This window comes from Bos javanicus, chromosome 26 (genome assembly GCF_032452875.1).
Source record: "Bos javanicus breed banteng chromosome 26, ARS-OSU_banteng_1.0, whole genome shotgun sequence".
NCBI lineage: Eukaryota > Metazoa > Chordata > Mammalia > Artiodactyla > Bovidae > Bos > Bos javanicus.
The window spans coordinates 18,165,405-18,183,647 of NC_083893.1; the positions used below are offsets into that span (position 1 = coordinate 18,165,405).

Genomic DNA, 18,243 nt, shown 5'->3' on the forward strand with positions numbered 1-18,243 from the left:
CTCAGTGAAATTGCACCACTAGTAAACAGCAGAGCTGGGATTAGCATCCAAGACCCCATCCCTCATACCTGTCCAGAGTCTCAGCAAGGCCCTGCACAGCACTGAGATGGCCCCGCTGCAGCTAGAAACCTGTCTCGTCTAGACCTAGAAACGTTCTCAGGTGCTGGGTGGGGTCATCTACCCGCGAAGCCTGTAAGCCCCTTTGGGAGGTCCCCAGCTGATGCAAGGAGTCTACGCGTGGAACTCCCAAGGGCCCTGAGAATGGACCCTGAATGACCAACAAGCCCCCTTCTGGCCTAAAAGCAAGAGGAAAGGTGGCTGCCATGCAAAAGGTGGCTGGGAAAGGCCAAGCCCCCTCCCAGGCCAGGCTTCAGGTCCAACCCACACTTCCATCCTTCTTGGTCAGTCTGGGTGGGCAGCGAGCAGAGTGGGCTCCAGGCAAGGAGGACAATCCACATGCAGCTTGGCCATTCACTAGGATCTCCCCACCCCCACTGCCACCTTGGAATGTCCTCCACAGGACAGTCCTGATCCTGGCAAGCCTCAGGCCAGAGGGCAAGAGAGGCCCCACCTGGAATAACCACCACACAATGGGGAGGCCCGGGGAGGGCCAGCTGCAGCTCCAGCCAGGCCTGCAGGTCCTCACCTCCCACATAGAGGGGGGCATCGCTGTTCAGGGTGTAGTGTTTGCCGAAGTTGTCCATGGTCATGGGGCTGCCGCCATCGATGGAGAGATTAACCATCTGGTCAAAGGTGACCAGCTCAACTGTGTGGAACTGCCCATCGTTGATCGTCTCAGTGCTGGAAGAAGACGAGGTGTCCCCACCCAACGGAATGGCCTTCAGTTTGACCCGTCCCTCCCCAGGCACTTCCCTAGAAAGGCCACTGGTCCAGCACCTGCTTCCCAAGAAACCAAATCTCTGAGAGAAAGGACTGTGGAAACTCGGTGGGCTCTGACCTGGTCCCTCATGTTCCCCTTCGGGGGACTCTTTTGGGAAAGCTGAGGAGTTTGGGGCAGGGGTTTCCAACTAATCAGCCTTCCCTCCCCACTGTGGAGCCCCCGGTGAGGTGGTGGTGAGATGGGGAAGCTTGGGACCACAGCTCAGGCCCCAGATCCTCAGACCCAGTGTGGGACTGGACCCAGTGGTTTGAATGCCATTTCCACTTGAGCAGCCCAGATCTCTGGGGATCCTGATAAGCACCTGCTCTTGGCCCAGAAGACCTCTCTGTGGCAGCAACACCCCTGCCTCCCCAGCCCTTGAGGGCAGCTGGTGGGCAGGAGGAAGCACTACCTGTAGATGGCGGAGCTGGGGTAGCTGCCCGGGTCATAACTGACACGCACGTGGCCCTGGTAGAGCTCCACCGCAATGTGGTCGTTGTCCCCATTGTACAGCAGGATTCCATTGTCTTCTGCCGTGGAGACCTATGGCAATGGCACTTTCTCTCCCACCCCACCCCACACAGCAGCAGCACAGGCTGGCAGGTGGGGCAGAAGGAGGACCCACCATTAAAAGAGAAATGCGGGCGGAACTGTCCTCCCCTGCCTGAGTGACATAGCCTTCAGCGGGTGCTGACCCAGGCTGGGGTCCTCTCTCCCACTCCCCGTTCCCCCAACCCCACTAGAACCCCATCCACTGCCAGTCGGCCATGGCCAGGCAGGGGAGGACAGATGGGCCAGCTGAGGCCTGGAAACTCTGCGCTGGGGGTATATAAGAGCTTGGGACCACCTGCCCAGAGAGAACAGTTAGGGTATCCTGTTCTGTGTGCCTCAGGAAGCTGCCTTGGGACCCGGATGGAACCTATAGAAAGGACAAATTCAGAAAGACTCTCAAATAGCTAGAACAACTGTGGAAGCAAGCACTCATCACTGGAGCCATGCAAGCAAAAGCTGGAGTTGTGCCTTGGGAGAGAGATTCTGCTGTGATGATGCTGTAGGAGCCACGATGGTTTTTTCCTGCTCTGTCCCTCTTCTTGGAAAGATGCTGTCCCCCTGGTCTGTAGAGCTGACACATGGGCCAGTCTGGTCCAATCATAGTACCCTGTCCCCGCTGGACTCAGTGATTGGTCCAGGGATGGGCAAGTAGCCTGAGACACGCCAATCAGCGATCTTCCCTGAGGTTGCTGACTGTGGTCCAACTCGAGTTGGCAGAGGAGAGCCAGCAGCGGGACAGCAGGCTAAACCAAGCCTCTCCAAGGATGTGCCCGAGGCAATGGCTGGGCCGGGTTTCCATGAGCTTTATTTTGTTGAGCAGTTAAGTTAGCTGTGGTCTTGCTAGTGGACGATGTGAGTGGACAGGATTTTGCAGAAGAGATCATGGGATGGAGAGCAGAGTGAGCATGTTTGAGAGGCTAAAAGGTTATGAGAAAAAGGAAAGCGAAGAGGACAAATGAAAGAGAGAAGAAAGACATGGAGGTTGGGATGTGTGTGTATGTTTAGTCGCTCAGTCGTGTCCAACTCTGCGACACCATGGACTGTAGCATGGCAGTAGGGACAGGGAATGGAATCTTGGGGAAAGAGATGACTAAAGAGGGCTTTAATTTTTTTATCATGTGATATGCAATACTCTCCCTGCCCCAAGAAATGTTTAGCAAACAACGCTGTGGAAGTGGGACTTGCTTTTCTTTCCTTCAACATAATGATGTTCTAAGTGGAATTTAAGACATGGAATGGCAAAATAAGGGAACACAGGGCTAGCTGTGGCCAGATTCCAGCCACATGGAGAAAGCCTGTCTGCAGCATTGGAGGCTGAAGCTGAGGAGTCATTGAAACAAGGGATGGTGGGAGGGGATCCGCCTAAGTTTGATTTTCTGGATCCAGTCACCCATGAGACTACCTCCACCCCTGCCCTTCTCTAAGACTGGTTTTGTGACCCAATAACCTTTCCAACTGTGCTTAAACTAGTTCAAGCTGAGATCTTGGTACCCACATCCATAGAATTTTGGCTAACAGAGTCCTCCCCACTGTCTTGATGATGCTCTGACCTGAGACCAGGGTCCCCTGTTGTTCTCTGACCACCCTCTATGACCCGGTGCCCTGGGCACGCACCTGCAGCGTGATGTTGGCCCGTGGCCAGTTCTGCAGGTCTGTGAACTGCAGGTAGGTGTCCCGATCCACGAAGTTAACACTGAGCAGCTTCTCACATTCAGGGCCGCCAAAGCCTGGGAGGCACTGGCACACGGGCCCGTTGCCCTGGTCCACACAGTTGGCCCCATTCTGGCACTCAGTCCCTTCACAGGGGCTCCTGGGGCCAGGTGGTCTGGGAGGGGTCTCACAGAGCTGACCACTGAGAGGGAAAGGACTCAGGTCAGAGAGGGCAGGAGCAAGGAGGCATCTTCCTTTCCCACAGTGCTGGAGAGAAACTCACTAAACATCTTGGGACACTTGCTTTCAAGCAATGGAAGATGCTCCTAATTGAACACTCCCTGTGAGAACTAAGAGCCAAAAGGATGCTGAGAAATGAGGTGAGAAACAAGTGTGGCCCCTGGACCAGCAGCATCAACATCACCTGAGCACTTGTCAGGGATGGAAAGCCTATTGCATCTGGTTTTCAACAAGATCCCAGGTGACTTGTGTGCATATTGGCTTTAAGAAGCACTCAGTGCTCACATTAGCAAACTCTGGTAGCAGGTTTTACTATACCCACTTTGCAGAAAAGAAAACTGAGACTTAAGACACAAACAAAAGAGAGAAGACTCTGTAGCATCAAATATGCACAATAGCAAAAAAATAAAAGTAGAAACAACTCAAATGTCTATCAACAATGAATGGATAAACAAATGTGGTATATCCATACAGTGGAATAGTATTCAGCCATAAAAAGGAATGACATTCTGATACATGATTCCATATGGAGAACCTCGAAAACATGATGCTAAGTGAAAGTCAATCACAAAGGACCACAGATTGTTGATTCCATTTATATGAAATATTCGGAATAAACAAATCTATGCACACAGACATTAGTAGGTTGGTGGTTGTCTAAAGGTGAGATGGAAGAGGGTTGTGGTAACAGATAAGTGTGGAGTTTCTTTGGGGTAATGAAAATCTCCTAAAATTGATTGTGGCAATGGATGCCTAACTTGGAGATTACACAAAAAAGCCACTGAATTCTACACTTTAACTGGGTGAATTATATGGTATATAAGTTATATCTCAATAAAACTGTTTTTTAAAAGAAGATACAAGCAGAACATGAGAGGTGGGTGACCAGAAGAAAGGCAGGTGCCCTTCCCTCCCAACCTCTCAGAGAGGCCAAGATGCAAAAGTAAGTGACCTTTAATGGCCTTTAATGTCTTCAGGGATTCACTGGGCAGGTAAGTGATGGAGTGCTGCCCAGTCATCTGTGCCCACCTCCTGCTCCCTCCGTCAGTCAGGGCAGGCACCCTCTGCCTGTGCTCCGAGCCACTCAGTAACTCTCCCCAGGCCACACAGATGGTGACTGGCACAGCGACAGTTAACTCTCCCAGGCTCTGCCGTTACTCTTGCCTGGGGACTCCTGCCAGTGCCCGAGCTGACGGCTAGGAGACATCAGTCACTCTTGGCGCCTCCAGAGGCCGCTCACCTGTAGCCCTGAGTACAGAGGCAGGAGTAGCCGTTGGCTTCGTCCACGCACTGGGCCCCGTTCTGGCAGCGGTGGTCCCTGCAGTCATCCTGCTTCTCGGTGCAGTTGCCACCTGCGTAGCCTGGCGCACACTCGCACCTGGGTGGGCACAGGTGACGGGCATCAGCCCACACGCAGCCCGGACCTCAGCTGGGAGTCTGGGGCCCCGGGGCTGTACACATGACAGAGAGCCTCACGGTCCTGTGGGCCTGTGGAGTCCCCCAGCAGGCCACACAGAGCCCTAGATGTCAAGATGCCACCATCCATCACGGGACCCTTTACTAGTACAGGATAAGAGCCTGAGGGGGCTGCAGGCAGGATGGGGGTGCTCTGGGCTGGGAGAGTGGACACCCCATGGCTGGAGGAGATAGACACGTGTGGAGCACCCACCCTCAGCACCAACAGCACATCCAAGGTCAACCTTCAGCCCCTCCTCAACCTGCCCAGCAGCCTGTCTCCTGCCCCCCAGTGCACGGCTCTGAGTCACATACGGCTCATCCATCCCCCTCCCCCAGCCTCCTAGCTGCACAGGCCCAGCCTCCTGGGCCTCAGTCGGGCTAGTGCTCTCCTCCCCGTGACCTTCTGGCTCCAGGCCAGTTCCCAGCTTCCCAGCTCACGCTGTGGCTCACTCCTCTCCTGAGTCAGTTCACATGTGCCAACTATTTGCCTATCAAATAGAGAGCGTGCCCTCCACCCTGTTCAAACACGACCTTGCCTGATGCTCCCCATCCTGCTTCCCCCATAACAAGTCACTCCGTGGTCACACCTGTCTCCACGGGCAGCAATCTGCACCCTGCTACACTTCTCTGCCTTCACGCCTGTTGACTCTGGAATACCCTCCCCTCTCTCCCTGCCTCGATCCAGCCAGGCCAATAGCTCATCTCCTCCAGGAACCACCAGTAAGCAACCCTTGCCAGAAACCCTTCCAAACTACAGACTCCACAGCTCAACTGCACAACCTGGCAAGTAAGTGCGCCTGTGTGATTTTTAAAAATCTCATTTCCAGTGTTTTTCAAGCAGTAAGAAATACCTTTTACCCAGTAAACACACACACACTCCTCTGAAACCAGTTTTATGCCACAATACACTCCTTACTATATAAAAGGGTATGATGCTGTCTGATATTTTCTATTTTTTTTTAGGTTAATCTTGGTCCACCCAACTGATTATAGTCTATTACTGAGTGGGTCTTGAGCCGCAGTCTGAAAAGTGTGACGGTAGCTATGTACACAACCAATTCAATGAATGAATGCATACTGAATACTTGGTAGGTTCCAGGTACAACGCCAGGCATAGCTGAGTGCCTGGCAGTTCCCACCTTCCTCCAAGACAGGAGGTTGAGTAAATATGCACTGTATACCCACTGAGTGCTCTGTCTCTGTGTTGTGAAGGACTGTCTCAGCAGTATCTGACTGACAGTGTGCAGTCCTGCTTCAGTCCACCCTCTGAGGTCCAGTCTCTCTGAGGAGCAGGCATGCCACTTGCTCTGCCATTGCTTCTTGGTCTGCTCTGCCAAGCCCACCTGCTGGCTCCACCAGGAGTGCAGCATCTGTCCACTATCTGGATAGAGGCTCCTGTGCAGCCCCTTGACCTAATATCTGGGCCTCAGTGTCCCCCAGCTCTCACTTCCTGACCATGAGGCTCTGGCAGCTCCTACTTGGCTAAGTCCCTGGGGGACTCCACCCCCTGCCCTGGCCCGAGTGGCTGGGGTTTGGTCCCTCAGCCACAGACCTGAAGAAGCCCTACCACCATGCTGCCCTGACAGGTGGAACAGGGTCCCAGAATTGAGACCTGTTGCAAAACTGCAGATGGGAGCAACATCTGAAAAACCCATGATCTTCACATTGCAGTCTGCTGGTGACAAGTACTTCTACATAGGCCAATAACGATGATGGTGACAACAGGCAAGGACCCCTATCCAACCCTCCTGAGGCCAGGCAGGTTTTGAAATTTGGGACTTTTTGTATTTGGGAATGGTAATACAATGTTTCATTAGTGTCAGTCGCTCAGTCGTGTCTGACTCTTTGCGACCCCATGGACTATGTAGCCCACCAGGCTCCTCTGTCCGTGGAATTCTCCAGGCAAGAACACTAGAGTGGGTTGCCATTCCCTTCTCCAGGGGATCTTCCTGACCCAGGAATTGAACTCCGGTCTCCTGCATTGCAGACGGGTTTTTTTTTCTTTTTACCATCTGAGCCACCAGGGAAGCCCCAGTACAGTGTCTATAACTGTGTATTACGAAACATGCCAGTTGAATCTGGGGTGGCCCCTTAATTAAACATGCTCACATTCTACTGCAAATGCTACACATATTCCCTCTACATGGGATGAATGGTGACTGTAAGCAGCCTCCTATCAGTGCAGGTTTTAAAGCAAATACATTGATTGGATCAAATTTTGCTATCAAACGGACATTTGGTTTTCAGAGTTTTGTGCATTTTGCAATTGGCAATGAGAAATTGTGGACCTTGACTAGTTCCTTATTGAGTACTTTTCAAATGTCAGACATGGAGGTAAGTGCTTTCCATGCACTTGCTCATGTAATCCTTCCAACCACCCCAGGAGGAAGCTACTGGTGCACCCAGTTTGCAGATGAGAAAACTGAGACTCCGAGTGGTCAAGCCACCCATTCCAGGTCGTGATGTAAACTCAGGTCTGTCAGACCATAAATACCAGCACCCTGCCCCTGGCTCTGACTGTACAGCCGAAACCAACCCACCTGACAGGTAAGAAAACAGGCTGGGGAGGGCAGAGGGGAGGTGACGTGGTGGCCCATGCCCTTCCCTGGCCCCAGAAATGGGCAACACTGACCTGGGCCCATCGGGGGTGCCCACACACTGGGCCTCATGCTGACACGGGTTCAAATCTGGAGCGCAGAAGTCCACCAGCAGCTCACAGGCCCTTCCTGGGGAAAAGATGGGGGGAGCAGGAGAGAAGCTGCCCCCCGAGTTCCACCAGGCGGCCAGCCCAGAAGAAAGCTCCTGCAGGCACTGAGCCAGGGCCCCAGCCTTCTGCCCATAGGACCAGGCCTCAGGGCACTGGGCCTCCGCTCCCCTTGACCCCTGAGCCCTGCCACGCTTACCTGAGTACTGCAGCGGGCACTGGCAGGTGTAGCTGCCCACGCCGTCCACACAGGTGCCCCCATTGGCACAGGAGTGCTCCACACAGTCGTCCGTGTCTACCCCGCAGGTCGGCCCTTCAAAGCCGGTGGGGCAGGAGCACCTGTGGGGAGCAGGGAGAGGTGGGTGGGCCCACAGCCAGGGTGACAGCCTTCCTGAGGCACTGGTGTAAGCCTGTGGCCAGTAGTCAAGAGTATCAACCCAGAGTTTCGGTCCCTACTCTGGATCAGGCCCTTGTTAGGTGCTGAGGGTCAGAGGTGACCAAGACCAGCCCTGTGCTCATGAGATCACTCAGTCTAGTGGGGGTGATGACAGGGAGACTGGCGACCAAAGGAGAGACTGAGGACCAGGATGGTGCAAAACTGATGCTGGAGAAGGTGGACAAAGGGGCAGAGGTCACCTAGCTCCTCCCTGGGGGGAGTGGTCAGGGCAGGCTTCCTGGAGGAGGTGGTGAGTTAGCTAAGGACTCTGACAAGGGAGAACAGGAAGGAGAGGGAAGGCAGTGGGGGTAAAAGCCTTGGGGAGAGAGAGCCTTACAGTCCACCCCCAGTTTCCTCTATATAGTTCAGGACTTGAGGAGCACATATTTCAGGGATGGGGTAAGAAGAGGGCTGGGGGGTAAGCAGGAGTCCTGAATATCAGTCATCTTCAAACTGGGGTACACTCCCCCCCTGGGGCAACTGTGGTTTTCCAAAGGATTTGCGGGTCACAGAGGGCTGAGCAATTAATTTCCACAGCTTCAAGTTCTGCACGAACTCCTCCCTTAACTGACCTGCCCCAGAGCTCCTGAAAGGTGCACAGGTACCTATCCCGGCCTGAGTCAAGGTGGGCCATGCCTGGGGCCTAAGATCCTCTGGTGCCAAATAAAGGGACAGTTAGGGATACTGATGTTTCCAAAACGAAGGAACAAATGCTTTTGCAAGTCAAGAGGTTTCCAGTTCTGTGCATTAAAAAGTAATTGAAGGAAGACCTCATGGAACTATGAGCAGATAGAGCATTAAAAATAATTTTTGATGACTGATCACTCTGGGTTTTTGATGTATTAACCCGGAAGGGTTTCAAGTAACTGAGAGACATGGCTATAATAAAACTCCTAATCCCACTGGTTTATTTATGTGAACGAACATTCTCAGCATTTATAGCCATATATATATAGAGAGAGAGAGAGCGGGGGGTGCTATATATGTATTTTAAAAAGGAGTAGATTGGCTGCTAAGCCCTCTGATATTCCATAATATTCATGTCTGGACATAGGAACCAATTAGGAGGAGAAAAGGAAGCCCATCCATACACAAAGCTCCATCTATCTCATTAAGAGATATAGTCTAATAAAATGTTACTTTTATGTGTAATAATTATCAATCAAATTTTGGAAAACAGTTATGTTGTTCTAATCAACTGTATATTATTGATCATTATAATGATAATGCAAAAGAAACTTTCATCAGAGGTTTATGGGGACAAGAAAGAAGTGAAAAAATTTTCCATTTAAACTTATATACCCATGTTGGGGCAGGAAGGTATGACAGGGTGCTGAAGAAAAGCCTCTCTAACATGAAAACATATTACAGTAGAAGAAAAAGTCAGGGAGGGTGGCGGTGAGGGGAATAAAATAGAAATACTAGTTTGAGAAGAAACACAAATGACATGAGACGTTGCAGCTTGCTCAAGAGGAGCTCCTTCGTGTGATTTTAAAGTCACATGTATGCCTGTGGTGGATACATTTTGATATTTGGCAAAACTAATACAATTATGTAAAGTTTAAAAATAAAATAAAATTTAAAAGAAAAAAAAAGAAAAGAGATAGGCAGTCACAGAATACAAAAAAAAAAACAAATAAAGTGATTTTTCACTGAAGAATGAGAAAAGAGTGATTTAAAGGATGATAGCTTTATTTTTAAGTGTTAATAATATGTGCAGTACCCTGGAAATGACCTTCTTTGCAATGAAAAATTAAATTTACCATGAAAAATTTTAGCTGTCACTTAAGAATGCGTGAAGCAGTTTGTAATTTAAAAAAAATCTGTTTGGGGGAGCAGGTATGTGAACAAAAAGGTGTGAAGCCTGTTTCAGGGTGTGTCCTGGAATTTCATTCCCCCTGCAAGATTGCATGGGACACCAGAGAGGTCTGAAGCTGGTTAAGGGGATCTCAGCTAAGTCCCCTCCAGGAGGGCTGGGGATGGATAACAGAGGAGACCCTTGTAAGTCTCAGGGTTGGGAGGTAACTCAGGGAGGCACCCCCTTTCTACCAAAAGAACCCTTCCCACAGCTCCCCACAGTCTGTAGGAATGCCAAGTGTGAGGGGCTACCCTCACAGCTGCACCCCTCCTCCATAGACATGCCCCCAGTAGCCTAGCCAATGAGGTGGGGGCTTTGATGGAGCTTCTGCCAAGCCCAGAGGAGGTCAGAGCCTATTGTAAGGATGCTGTTTCCAAGGCGACACCTGCCACGAGGTCATTTAGTGTTTTCTTTTTTACATCTGGTAATTTGGGTTTGCAGAGACAGGCTGACCATTCCTGCCAGTGGACTTGACATCATTTTCTGAAGAGTCAGTTTGCTCAGCTGGCAAATTACTTTCAGCAACTAAATTCTGTGTGCTTCTTAGAAAAACTCTGGGTACAGGAGAACTCTGGGAAGATGGGGGGCTCGAGAGACTCTGGAGGAGCAGGGTGAGTGGGGGGCTCGCGTGGCGATGTCAGCACTGGGAGGACTTGCAGGATGAGCTGTGGAGGATCTGGGTGAGGTCCAGCTCTTCACTGAGCAGTGGGGAACCTGTGCCCATGGTGCGCAGAGTGACCCACGAGCTGGTGGGGGAGACCCTGGAGGGCGGGACCAGGACTTGCTCCCACCTATGGGCAGGCTTCCCCAGCCCTTCCGGGGGGCTCAGGTGGAGGTATGGTCCTGAGGAGCTGGCTCAGGGCCCTCCCTTCAGACACCGTTGGCCCAACAAGCAGGTGTTTGGCTTCAGCTGGAGGTTAATAGAAACGATAGGAGTTTAAAACGTCCCCAACTGCCTCTTGGCACTGCCAGTGCATATGCCCTAGGCAACAGTTCCCAGTGCCATTGGAGGACTTGCCTGGCACCTGGCAAGAGCAGGGAGAAGCCTGGAGCAGGAGCTCTAAGCCCAACCCCGACCCAGCCTGCTGGGTGACCTGGTCATCCCCCAGAGTCTCTGTGCTTCCACTGTCTGTGAGCGTCGGGGGCTTGACCTGTGGGGGCGAGAGGATGGTGTGTGGAGAGGCCTCTGGCTGTGATCTGGAGTGAATGACTGCTCCCCCTGAGCCTGTCCCCCCATCTCCCAGACTGCAAGGGCCCTGGGCCATCCCATTCAGAGGAAGAAGGCTCCGAGGTCGGACCCATCAACACCCTGCCCACCAGGGTCTAGCCCCGGACAAGTAACTCACGTGAAGCCAGCATCCTCGCCCTCCTGTGAGCGGCAGGTCCCACCATTTCCACAGGGGCTGCTGGAACAGCTGTCCAGGGACACCTCACAGTCTCGGCCCTGGGGGGGAAGACAGTGATTGAGGGGGGGCACCCCAGGGAGACCCAGGGGCCAATGAGTCAGCAGAGCCAGCCAGCCCCCTCAGCAACTCAGCCTTCCTGTCCCGGGAGTTACTTGTGTACTCATGCACGTGTCAGGTCATGATGACACACTCACTTGGGCTCCTGCTCTGAGCCAGGAGCCGCCCTGGCCCCCGTGGGCTGACCAACAGGACAGCCCCAAGCCTGCCATACCGCGCCCTCGAGCAGACCCCCAGCCTCCGACTTCAGCCCGCACGCACCTTGTAGCCGCTGGGGCAGGCACACCTGTACCCCACAAGGGGGTCATTGCGGCAGGTACCCTGGTTCTGGCATGGGCTGGACAAGCAGGGGTCACACTTGGCCTGGACAGTCAGGGTGGGGGGACCTAAGGCAAAGGGGAGTGTTAGTGCAGTGGGGAGGCAGGGGGAACAGGGCTGGGCAGAACCCCACGCCCCGACCCCGGCATCCTGGCATGCAGGGACGCATGGTGGAAGCCCTCTCCCCAAGGTTCTTGCCCCTCCCTGTATTTCCTCTGGATCACGCTCACCCTCCCTCACATCCACCTCTCCAGACTCCGGACCCTCCTCTGTAAAAACAGAGTTAAAAACCCCCCTCATGGGGCTGGAAGGACTAAATGAGATAATCCCAAAAAAGTGTTTCGCAGGCGGGTGTTGGATAGTAAGGAGCTCCCACGTGGCGGGCAGAGCAGGGGCATCGGTGTGAGAATGTCATGGTCACGATCATAGAAATCAGCTGAGGTTTTCTCCATCCCCTCATACCCTTCCACAGCAACCACCTCAGCCCAGTCACTTGCTGGCCTGGACAGCAAAGGTGGCCACTCCAGCAGAGAAGAGATCTGGCTCTGAGAGGAGGCCACGCTTAGGAGGAAAAATGTCCATCGCCTAGAACTTGTTTCTCTCCAAGGCTGAACAGGGAAAGACCCTTTCCTGTCTCCTCTCTGGCCGCAGGCATGACCTTCTCCAGCCCCTTCAGGACTCACTGGTGGTGAAGGGCTTGAAGGTGGGTGAGGAGCCAGCAGCCAGAGCTGGGCCCCTATGAAGAGCATGAGGACCTCACAAGAATAAATAGTAAGCCCAGCCAGTTAAGTTAGGTTTCCACTTCAGAGGGGCTTCCCTCATAGCTCCATTGGTAAAGAATCTGCCTGCAGTGCAGGAGACCCTGGTTTGATCCCTGGGTCGGGAAGATCCCCTGGAGAAGGGATAGGCTACCTACACCAGTATTGTTGGGTTTCCCTTGTGGCTCAGCTGGTAAAGAATCCACCTGCAATGCAGGAGACCTGGGTTCGATCCCTGGGTTGGGAAGATCCCCTGGAGAAGGGAAAAGCTACCCACTCCAGTATCCTGGCCTGGAGAATTCCATGGACTGTATACTCAAAGGGGTCGCAAAGAGTTGGACACGACTGAGCAACTTTCATTCACTCACTCACTCTATTTCAGACTCTTTCTAGAAGTAGAGAAACATTAGTTCCACTGAAAATGCATGAGTTTGACTAGAAGGAGAAACACTTTCTGGTAATAACTGCAGGGGAATCCTCATGGGTTACAGGTGGGGCTCTGTTTCTTGATTCAGGTGCTAGATACCTCAGACAGTCAGTTTAGTCGCTCAGTCGTGTCTGACTCTTTGTGACCCCATGGACTGCAGCACACCAGGCTTCCTTGTCAATCACCAATTCCCAGAGCCTACTCAAACTCATGTCCATCATGTCGGTGATGCCATCCAACCATCTTATCCTCTGTCGTCCCCTTCTCCTCCTGCCTTCAATCTTTCCCAGAATCAGGGTCTTTTCCAATGAGTTGGTTCTTTGCATCAGGTGGCCAAAGTATTGGAGTTTCAGCTTTGGCATCAATCCTTCCAATGAATATTCAGGACTGATTTCCTTTAGGATGGACTGGTTGGATCTCCTTGCAGTCCAAGGGACTCTGAAGAGTCTTCTCCAACACCACAGTTCAAAAGCATCAATTCTTTGGCGCTCAGCTTTCTTTATAGTCCAACTCTCACATCCATATGTGACTACTGGAAAAACCATAGCTTTGACTATACGGATCTTTGTTGGTAAAGTAATGTCTCTGCTTTTTAATATACCGTCTAGATTGGTCATAGCTTTTCTTCCAAGGAGCAAGCATCTTTTAATTTCATGGCGGCAGTCACCATCTGCAGTGGTTCTGGAGCCCAAAAAATAAAGTCTGTCACTGTTTCCATTGTTTCCCCATCTATTTGCCATGAAGTGATGGGACTGGATGCCATGATCTTAGTTTTCTGAATGTTGAGTTTTAAGCCAACTTTTTCACTCTCCTCTTTCACTTTCATCAAGAGGCTCTTTAGTTCTTCTTTGCTTTCTGCCATAAGGGTGGTATCATCTGTGTATCTGAGGTTGTTGGTATTTCTCTCAGCAATCTTGATTCCAGCCTGTGCTTCATCCAGCCCAGCATTTCGCATGATGTACTCTGCATATAAGTTAAATAAGCAGGGTGACAATATACAGCCTTGACATACTCCTTTTCCGATTTGGAACCAGTCTGTTGTTCCATGTCCAGTTCTAACTCTTACTTCTTGACCTGGATGGGTTCAATTTGTGAAAATTCACTGAGCCTTTCATTAACTATCTGTGTAATTTTCTGTTATGCATGTTGTATTCCAATAAAAAAATTTTTAAAGGAGATTTCTTTTTATATATTATTTATTTACTTTTGGCTCTGTTTTGTCTTCATTGCTACACGGGTTTTTCTCTTACTGCGGCAAGTGAGGGCTACTCTTCCTTGCTGTGTTCAGGCTTCTCGCTGCAGTGGCTTCTCTTGCTGTGGCGCAGGGCTCCCGGGCATGCAGGCTTCAGGAGCTGCGGCACGTGGGCTCCGTACTTGTGGCCCTAGAGCACAGGCTCAGTAGTTGTGGTGCGCGGGCTTAGTTGCTTCGTGCCACGTGGGATCTTCCCAGATCAAGGATCAAACCTGTGTCTCCTACATTCGCAGCTGGATTGTTTACTGCTGAGCCACCAGGGAAGCCCCCAGTTAAATTTAAACAGACACATACACACAAACCTCTCATCAGTACCAGTCCCAGACCATTAAATAAATACTGAGCAAATATTTCAACATAAATTGGCCTGCTCCCCACAGCTGCCAGCCAAGCCGCAGACTGGACCCTTCTGAAGTGTTGCTGCTGTGATAGCATCCTGCATGCAGGGTGGCCTGGGGCTTCCTCATTAACCTCTGGCTGTCAGTTTCATTTCTACTGGTGGTCTGTGAGCTTGTGGAGGGCAGGGGCCGTGCCCCACGGCCTCCAGTGCCCTTCTGCAGTTGTACCCCTGCATACAAGCCAAGCCTGGGGCAGCCACTCAGCCACTGCCTTCTGCTCGGCAGGGTTCCCTTGGCCTTCAGTCAATCAGTCAATCAATCCCCGAGCCCGTGTTTACAAATGCCCAGGGTGAGGTGCCTCCAATCACACCAGGCCCTGGATTTCTAGAGATGTCAGGAGGGTAGCAGCTGGGTTCAGTGCCCAGGGGTTTAAGCTAATTGCTGAGCACAATTCCTACCAAAGGGAGGCCTGAGTGCCTGTACTGCTGGGAGGCTTGGAGCTTCCAGAAACACTGCTGCTATTTTTATTTTCCTTACATAACCCAAGGGAGGGATTAGAGCCCTTACGGCCTGAGATCTTCCGCCTGGCTTTTTTTATTTTTTTGCTTGTTGTATGTCAGGACAAGAGGGCAGTCATGCTAATAAGCAGCAGGGGCCACATTCCTGCCATCTGTCCCCCACCCAGCCAGTCATCACAGGGACACAGAAGTGACGGGAAGGTCCTGCCAGGTTGATGGGGAAGCAGGAAGTGGGGGGATGCAACCCCGTACCCGCCATCCCTTCTTGCACTCCTGGGCTCACCTTGGCATTCAAACTTCTTGGCAGGCGTGGTGAGGAGCAGTTTGCCTTCCATGTCCGGGGGCCCGGCACAGCGGGCAATGCCCGGTTCCTTGTAGCCTGTCTTCACCCAGCTGGACAACCAGCGCAGGTGGCAGTCACAGTACAGGGGGTTGGCACCGATGGCCCTGGGTTAGAGAGGACAGAGGAGCAGACATTACAGCTTCATGGAGTCCTTCACCCATTGGGTACCAGGTATCAGACATTATGCCCGGAGCTGGCAAAACCCTAAAAATCCCCATTCAGTGAGCACTAACCATGTAGCCAGGACAGATTTAAGTACTTTGCACCTGTTATCTCGCTTAGTCCTCATCACACCTTACTAACCCCGTTTTACATGTTGAAACTGAAACTCAGAAGGTGAAGACACTTGCCCAAGATGCACAGAGAAAGGGGGGAGGTAGGATCTGAACTCAGGCTGTTGAGGCCGGAGCCTCTGTCGGCACCGCCTCCAGGGTGTACCAGGGAGAGAGGAACCAGCATTTGCTGCTGTGATGAACCAGCTTCTCCCACGTTAGCGCATCTAGTCCTCTCATCAGCCCCACAGTATAAGCTTTCTCTTCTCCATCTCAAAGATGTGGGAACTGAGCCTCACGTGGAATAAGTCATTTTCCTGCAGTCACACAATCAGTGAAGCACAGCCCCCTGATCCAGACCTAGAGCTGTCTGACTTGAGAGCCTATGTTATTTTTAAAAATATTAATTAAATAATTATTTGACTGCGTGAGGTCTTAGTTGCAGCACTTGGAATCTAGATCCCTGACAAGGGATGGAACCCCGGCCCCCGGCATGGAGAGCAGAGTGTTAGTCACTGGACCACCAGGGAAGCCCCCTCTTTTTTTTATAAGCCTATCCTCTTTAATTTTTCTCTTCATTTTCAATTAAACAAGAAGTGCATAAGCATATTCTCATTGTAAATCATTTTCAGACATGGCGCACAACAGTCTCACTTTAAACGGCATTGTGAATGTCCTCAATACCACTAAATTGTATTCATTAAAATGGTTAATTTTATATTCCTTGAATTTCACCTTGATTTTTTTAAAAGGCACATTCCTGTGTGACTGATGGGAATGCAAGATGGTAGAATTCCAACAGAGGGGTATTGCCTGATACCTAGCTAGCTAGCAATACAGTTGCCTTTTGACCCAGTAACTCTGTTTCTGGCACATCTCACAGATCTGTGCCTGCATAAGTGTGTAAAGGCATCTGTGCAACAGTATTGATCTCAGCATTGTTTGTAATAGACGGGAAGCCTCCCGTGTTCGTCAGTGGGGGAGTGGTTACATAAACTACAATACATCCTCATTACAAAAAAGTCCACTGTCCCTGCCAACCACAGGACCCATGGTCACAAGGTCATCATACTCCATGGGTAGCCTTCCAATCCTTTCCCATATTTACACATACGGTCGGTTCTTCATGAGAGAGAGATTATATCCATCCAGCACACACAGTCACTGAGCAGCCTGCTTCTTGTCACTAAACAGCATGCCTTGGAGACCTCTTCAGGTCAGCTATATGGATCCACCTCATTTTATCAAACTGCTTAAGAGCATCCCAAAGAACGGACACTTCATAGCTTTCACTGCCAGACACTCCAGTTGTTTCCAGCAGCAGTGAACACTTTGTCCATGCCTCTCTGCAAGGAGAGGCCATTTCTCTAGAACAGATGCCTAGAAGGGGGTTCATGTCGCAGAGGAAGGGCACGTAAAATGGTCACAGTGAAGTGAAAGTGAAAGTCGCTCAGTCGTGTCCCACTCCTCGGGACCCCATGGACTACACAGTCCATGGAATTCTCCAGGCCAGAATACTGGAGTGGGTGGCCTTTTCCTTCTCCAGGGCATCTTCCCAACCCAGGAATCAAATCCAGGTCTCCTGCATTGCAGGCAGATTTTTTACCAGCTGAGCCATAAGGGAAGCCCAAGAATACTGGAGTGGGTAGCTTATCCCTTCTCCAGGGGATCCTCCCACCCCAGGAATTGAACCAGGGTCTCCTGCATTGCAGGCAGATTCTTTACCAACTGAGCTAACAGGGAAGCCCAAAATGTTCACAGCCAGCCTCCAAAAAAGGTTGTAACGACTTACACTTGCCGGCAGGGTGAGGGGTGTGCCCGCTCCCTCGCATCCCCACACTGATATTGACACGGGGCACTGCCAACTTCTTAGGCTTTGGCCAGGCTGGTGGGCAAGCTCATAACCCTCTGACTAAACCACAGTGAGAGATTCAGAGATGAACAAGACATGGATTTGGGGGAACAAAGGTTGCCAGTGGTCTTTGAGCCAGCAAACAGAAAAACCAGAGCCTCGTATCTGAAGCTCATTTATATTGACATTATTGTGAAAACATAAGGCTATATACTGTTCAGGAGAATGAGCACATCTATTAAGCACCAAATGGATGCATTGTCGTTTTCCACCCGTGTCTGGGCAACACAGAGGAAGCGGCTCCCCTGGCGATGCGTGGGGTCTGATAAAAGCAGCAGTGACTCTGAGCAGGAATTCCCCCAAATAGCACGGCTGATGACGGCCCTTCCTATAAAGCAGGCTCAACAGTCTTGGACTCTGGCCCCTGGCGCAGCTGCTCACTGCCCGGGTGACCTTGAGCGGCTCACTTAACATCTCTGGGGCTCACTTTATGATTCGATAAAGAGCCTGCAATCTGGAAGGGGGAGAAAGACAAGCACATCGAGCCTGAAATGGGTGCCGAGGGAATAATGCAGCTTGGAAAAAGAAAGCCAGTTCAGCTTTGACGTGTATTTCACTTTTTCTGTTCTGATTTGCTGACAGCATCCATCCTGGCTAATAGGACAAGGCAACACCTTCCTCTTTTCCCTGAACACTGCCAGGGCTTCTCAGAGGTAGAGGAAGTTCAGACACTTCGATTTTCTGAAGCTCCATTGCGTTAAGAAAATAATAATAAAGACTTAGAAAAATAACAGGACTACAAAACAGTGGTATATTTAAAACATCTATATTCACCAGACTGATATTTTTAATATAGTATGAGGTAATGTAATTATGCTATTCAAAAGATAAATATAGAATTTATTGAAAGTATTTTTGCACCAC

At 51.1% G+C, this 18,243-nt stretch overlaps 1 protein-coding gene across 1 annotated transcript in view; it reads right to left on the reverse strand.

The window, feature by feature from the left end:
* SLIT1 (slit guidance ligand 1) overlaps positions 1-18,243 on the reverse strand; it is a 173,466-nt gene that overhangs the window by 2,694 nt on the left and 152,529 nt on the right. Inside the window, exons 26-34 of the mRNA XM_061402968.1 lie at positions 15,136-15,299; positions 11,503-11,627; positions 11,125-11,222; positions 7,684-7,823; positions 7,413-7,506; positions 4,563-4,700; positions 3,047-3,284; positions 1,293-1,423; positions 647-801 (exon numbers count right to left, since the gene is read on the reverse strand). Of these exons, the coding sequence (XP_061258952.1) occupies positions 647-801; positions 1,293-1,423; positions 3,047-3,284; positions 4,563-4,700; positions 7,413-7,506; positions 7,684-7,823; positions 11,125-11,222; positions 11,503-11,627; positions 15,136-15,299 (1,283 nt within the window). The remainder of the gene's footprint in view (positions 1-646; positions 802-1,292; positions 1,424-3,046; positions 3,285-4,562; positions 4,701-7,412; positions 7,507-7,683; positions 7,824-11,124; positions 11,223-11,502; positions 11,628-15,135; positions 15,300-18,243) is intronic.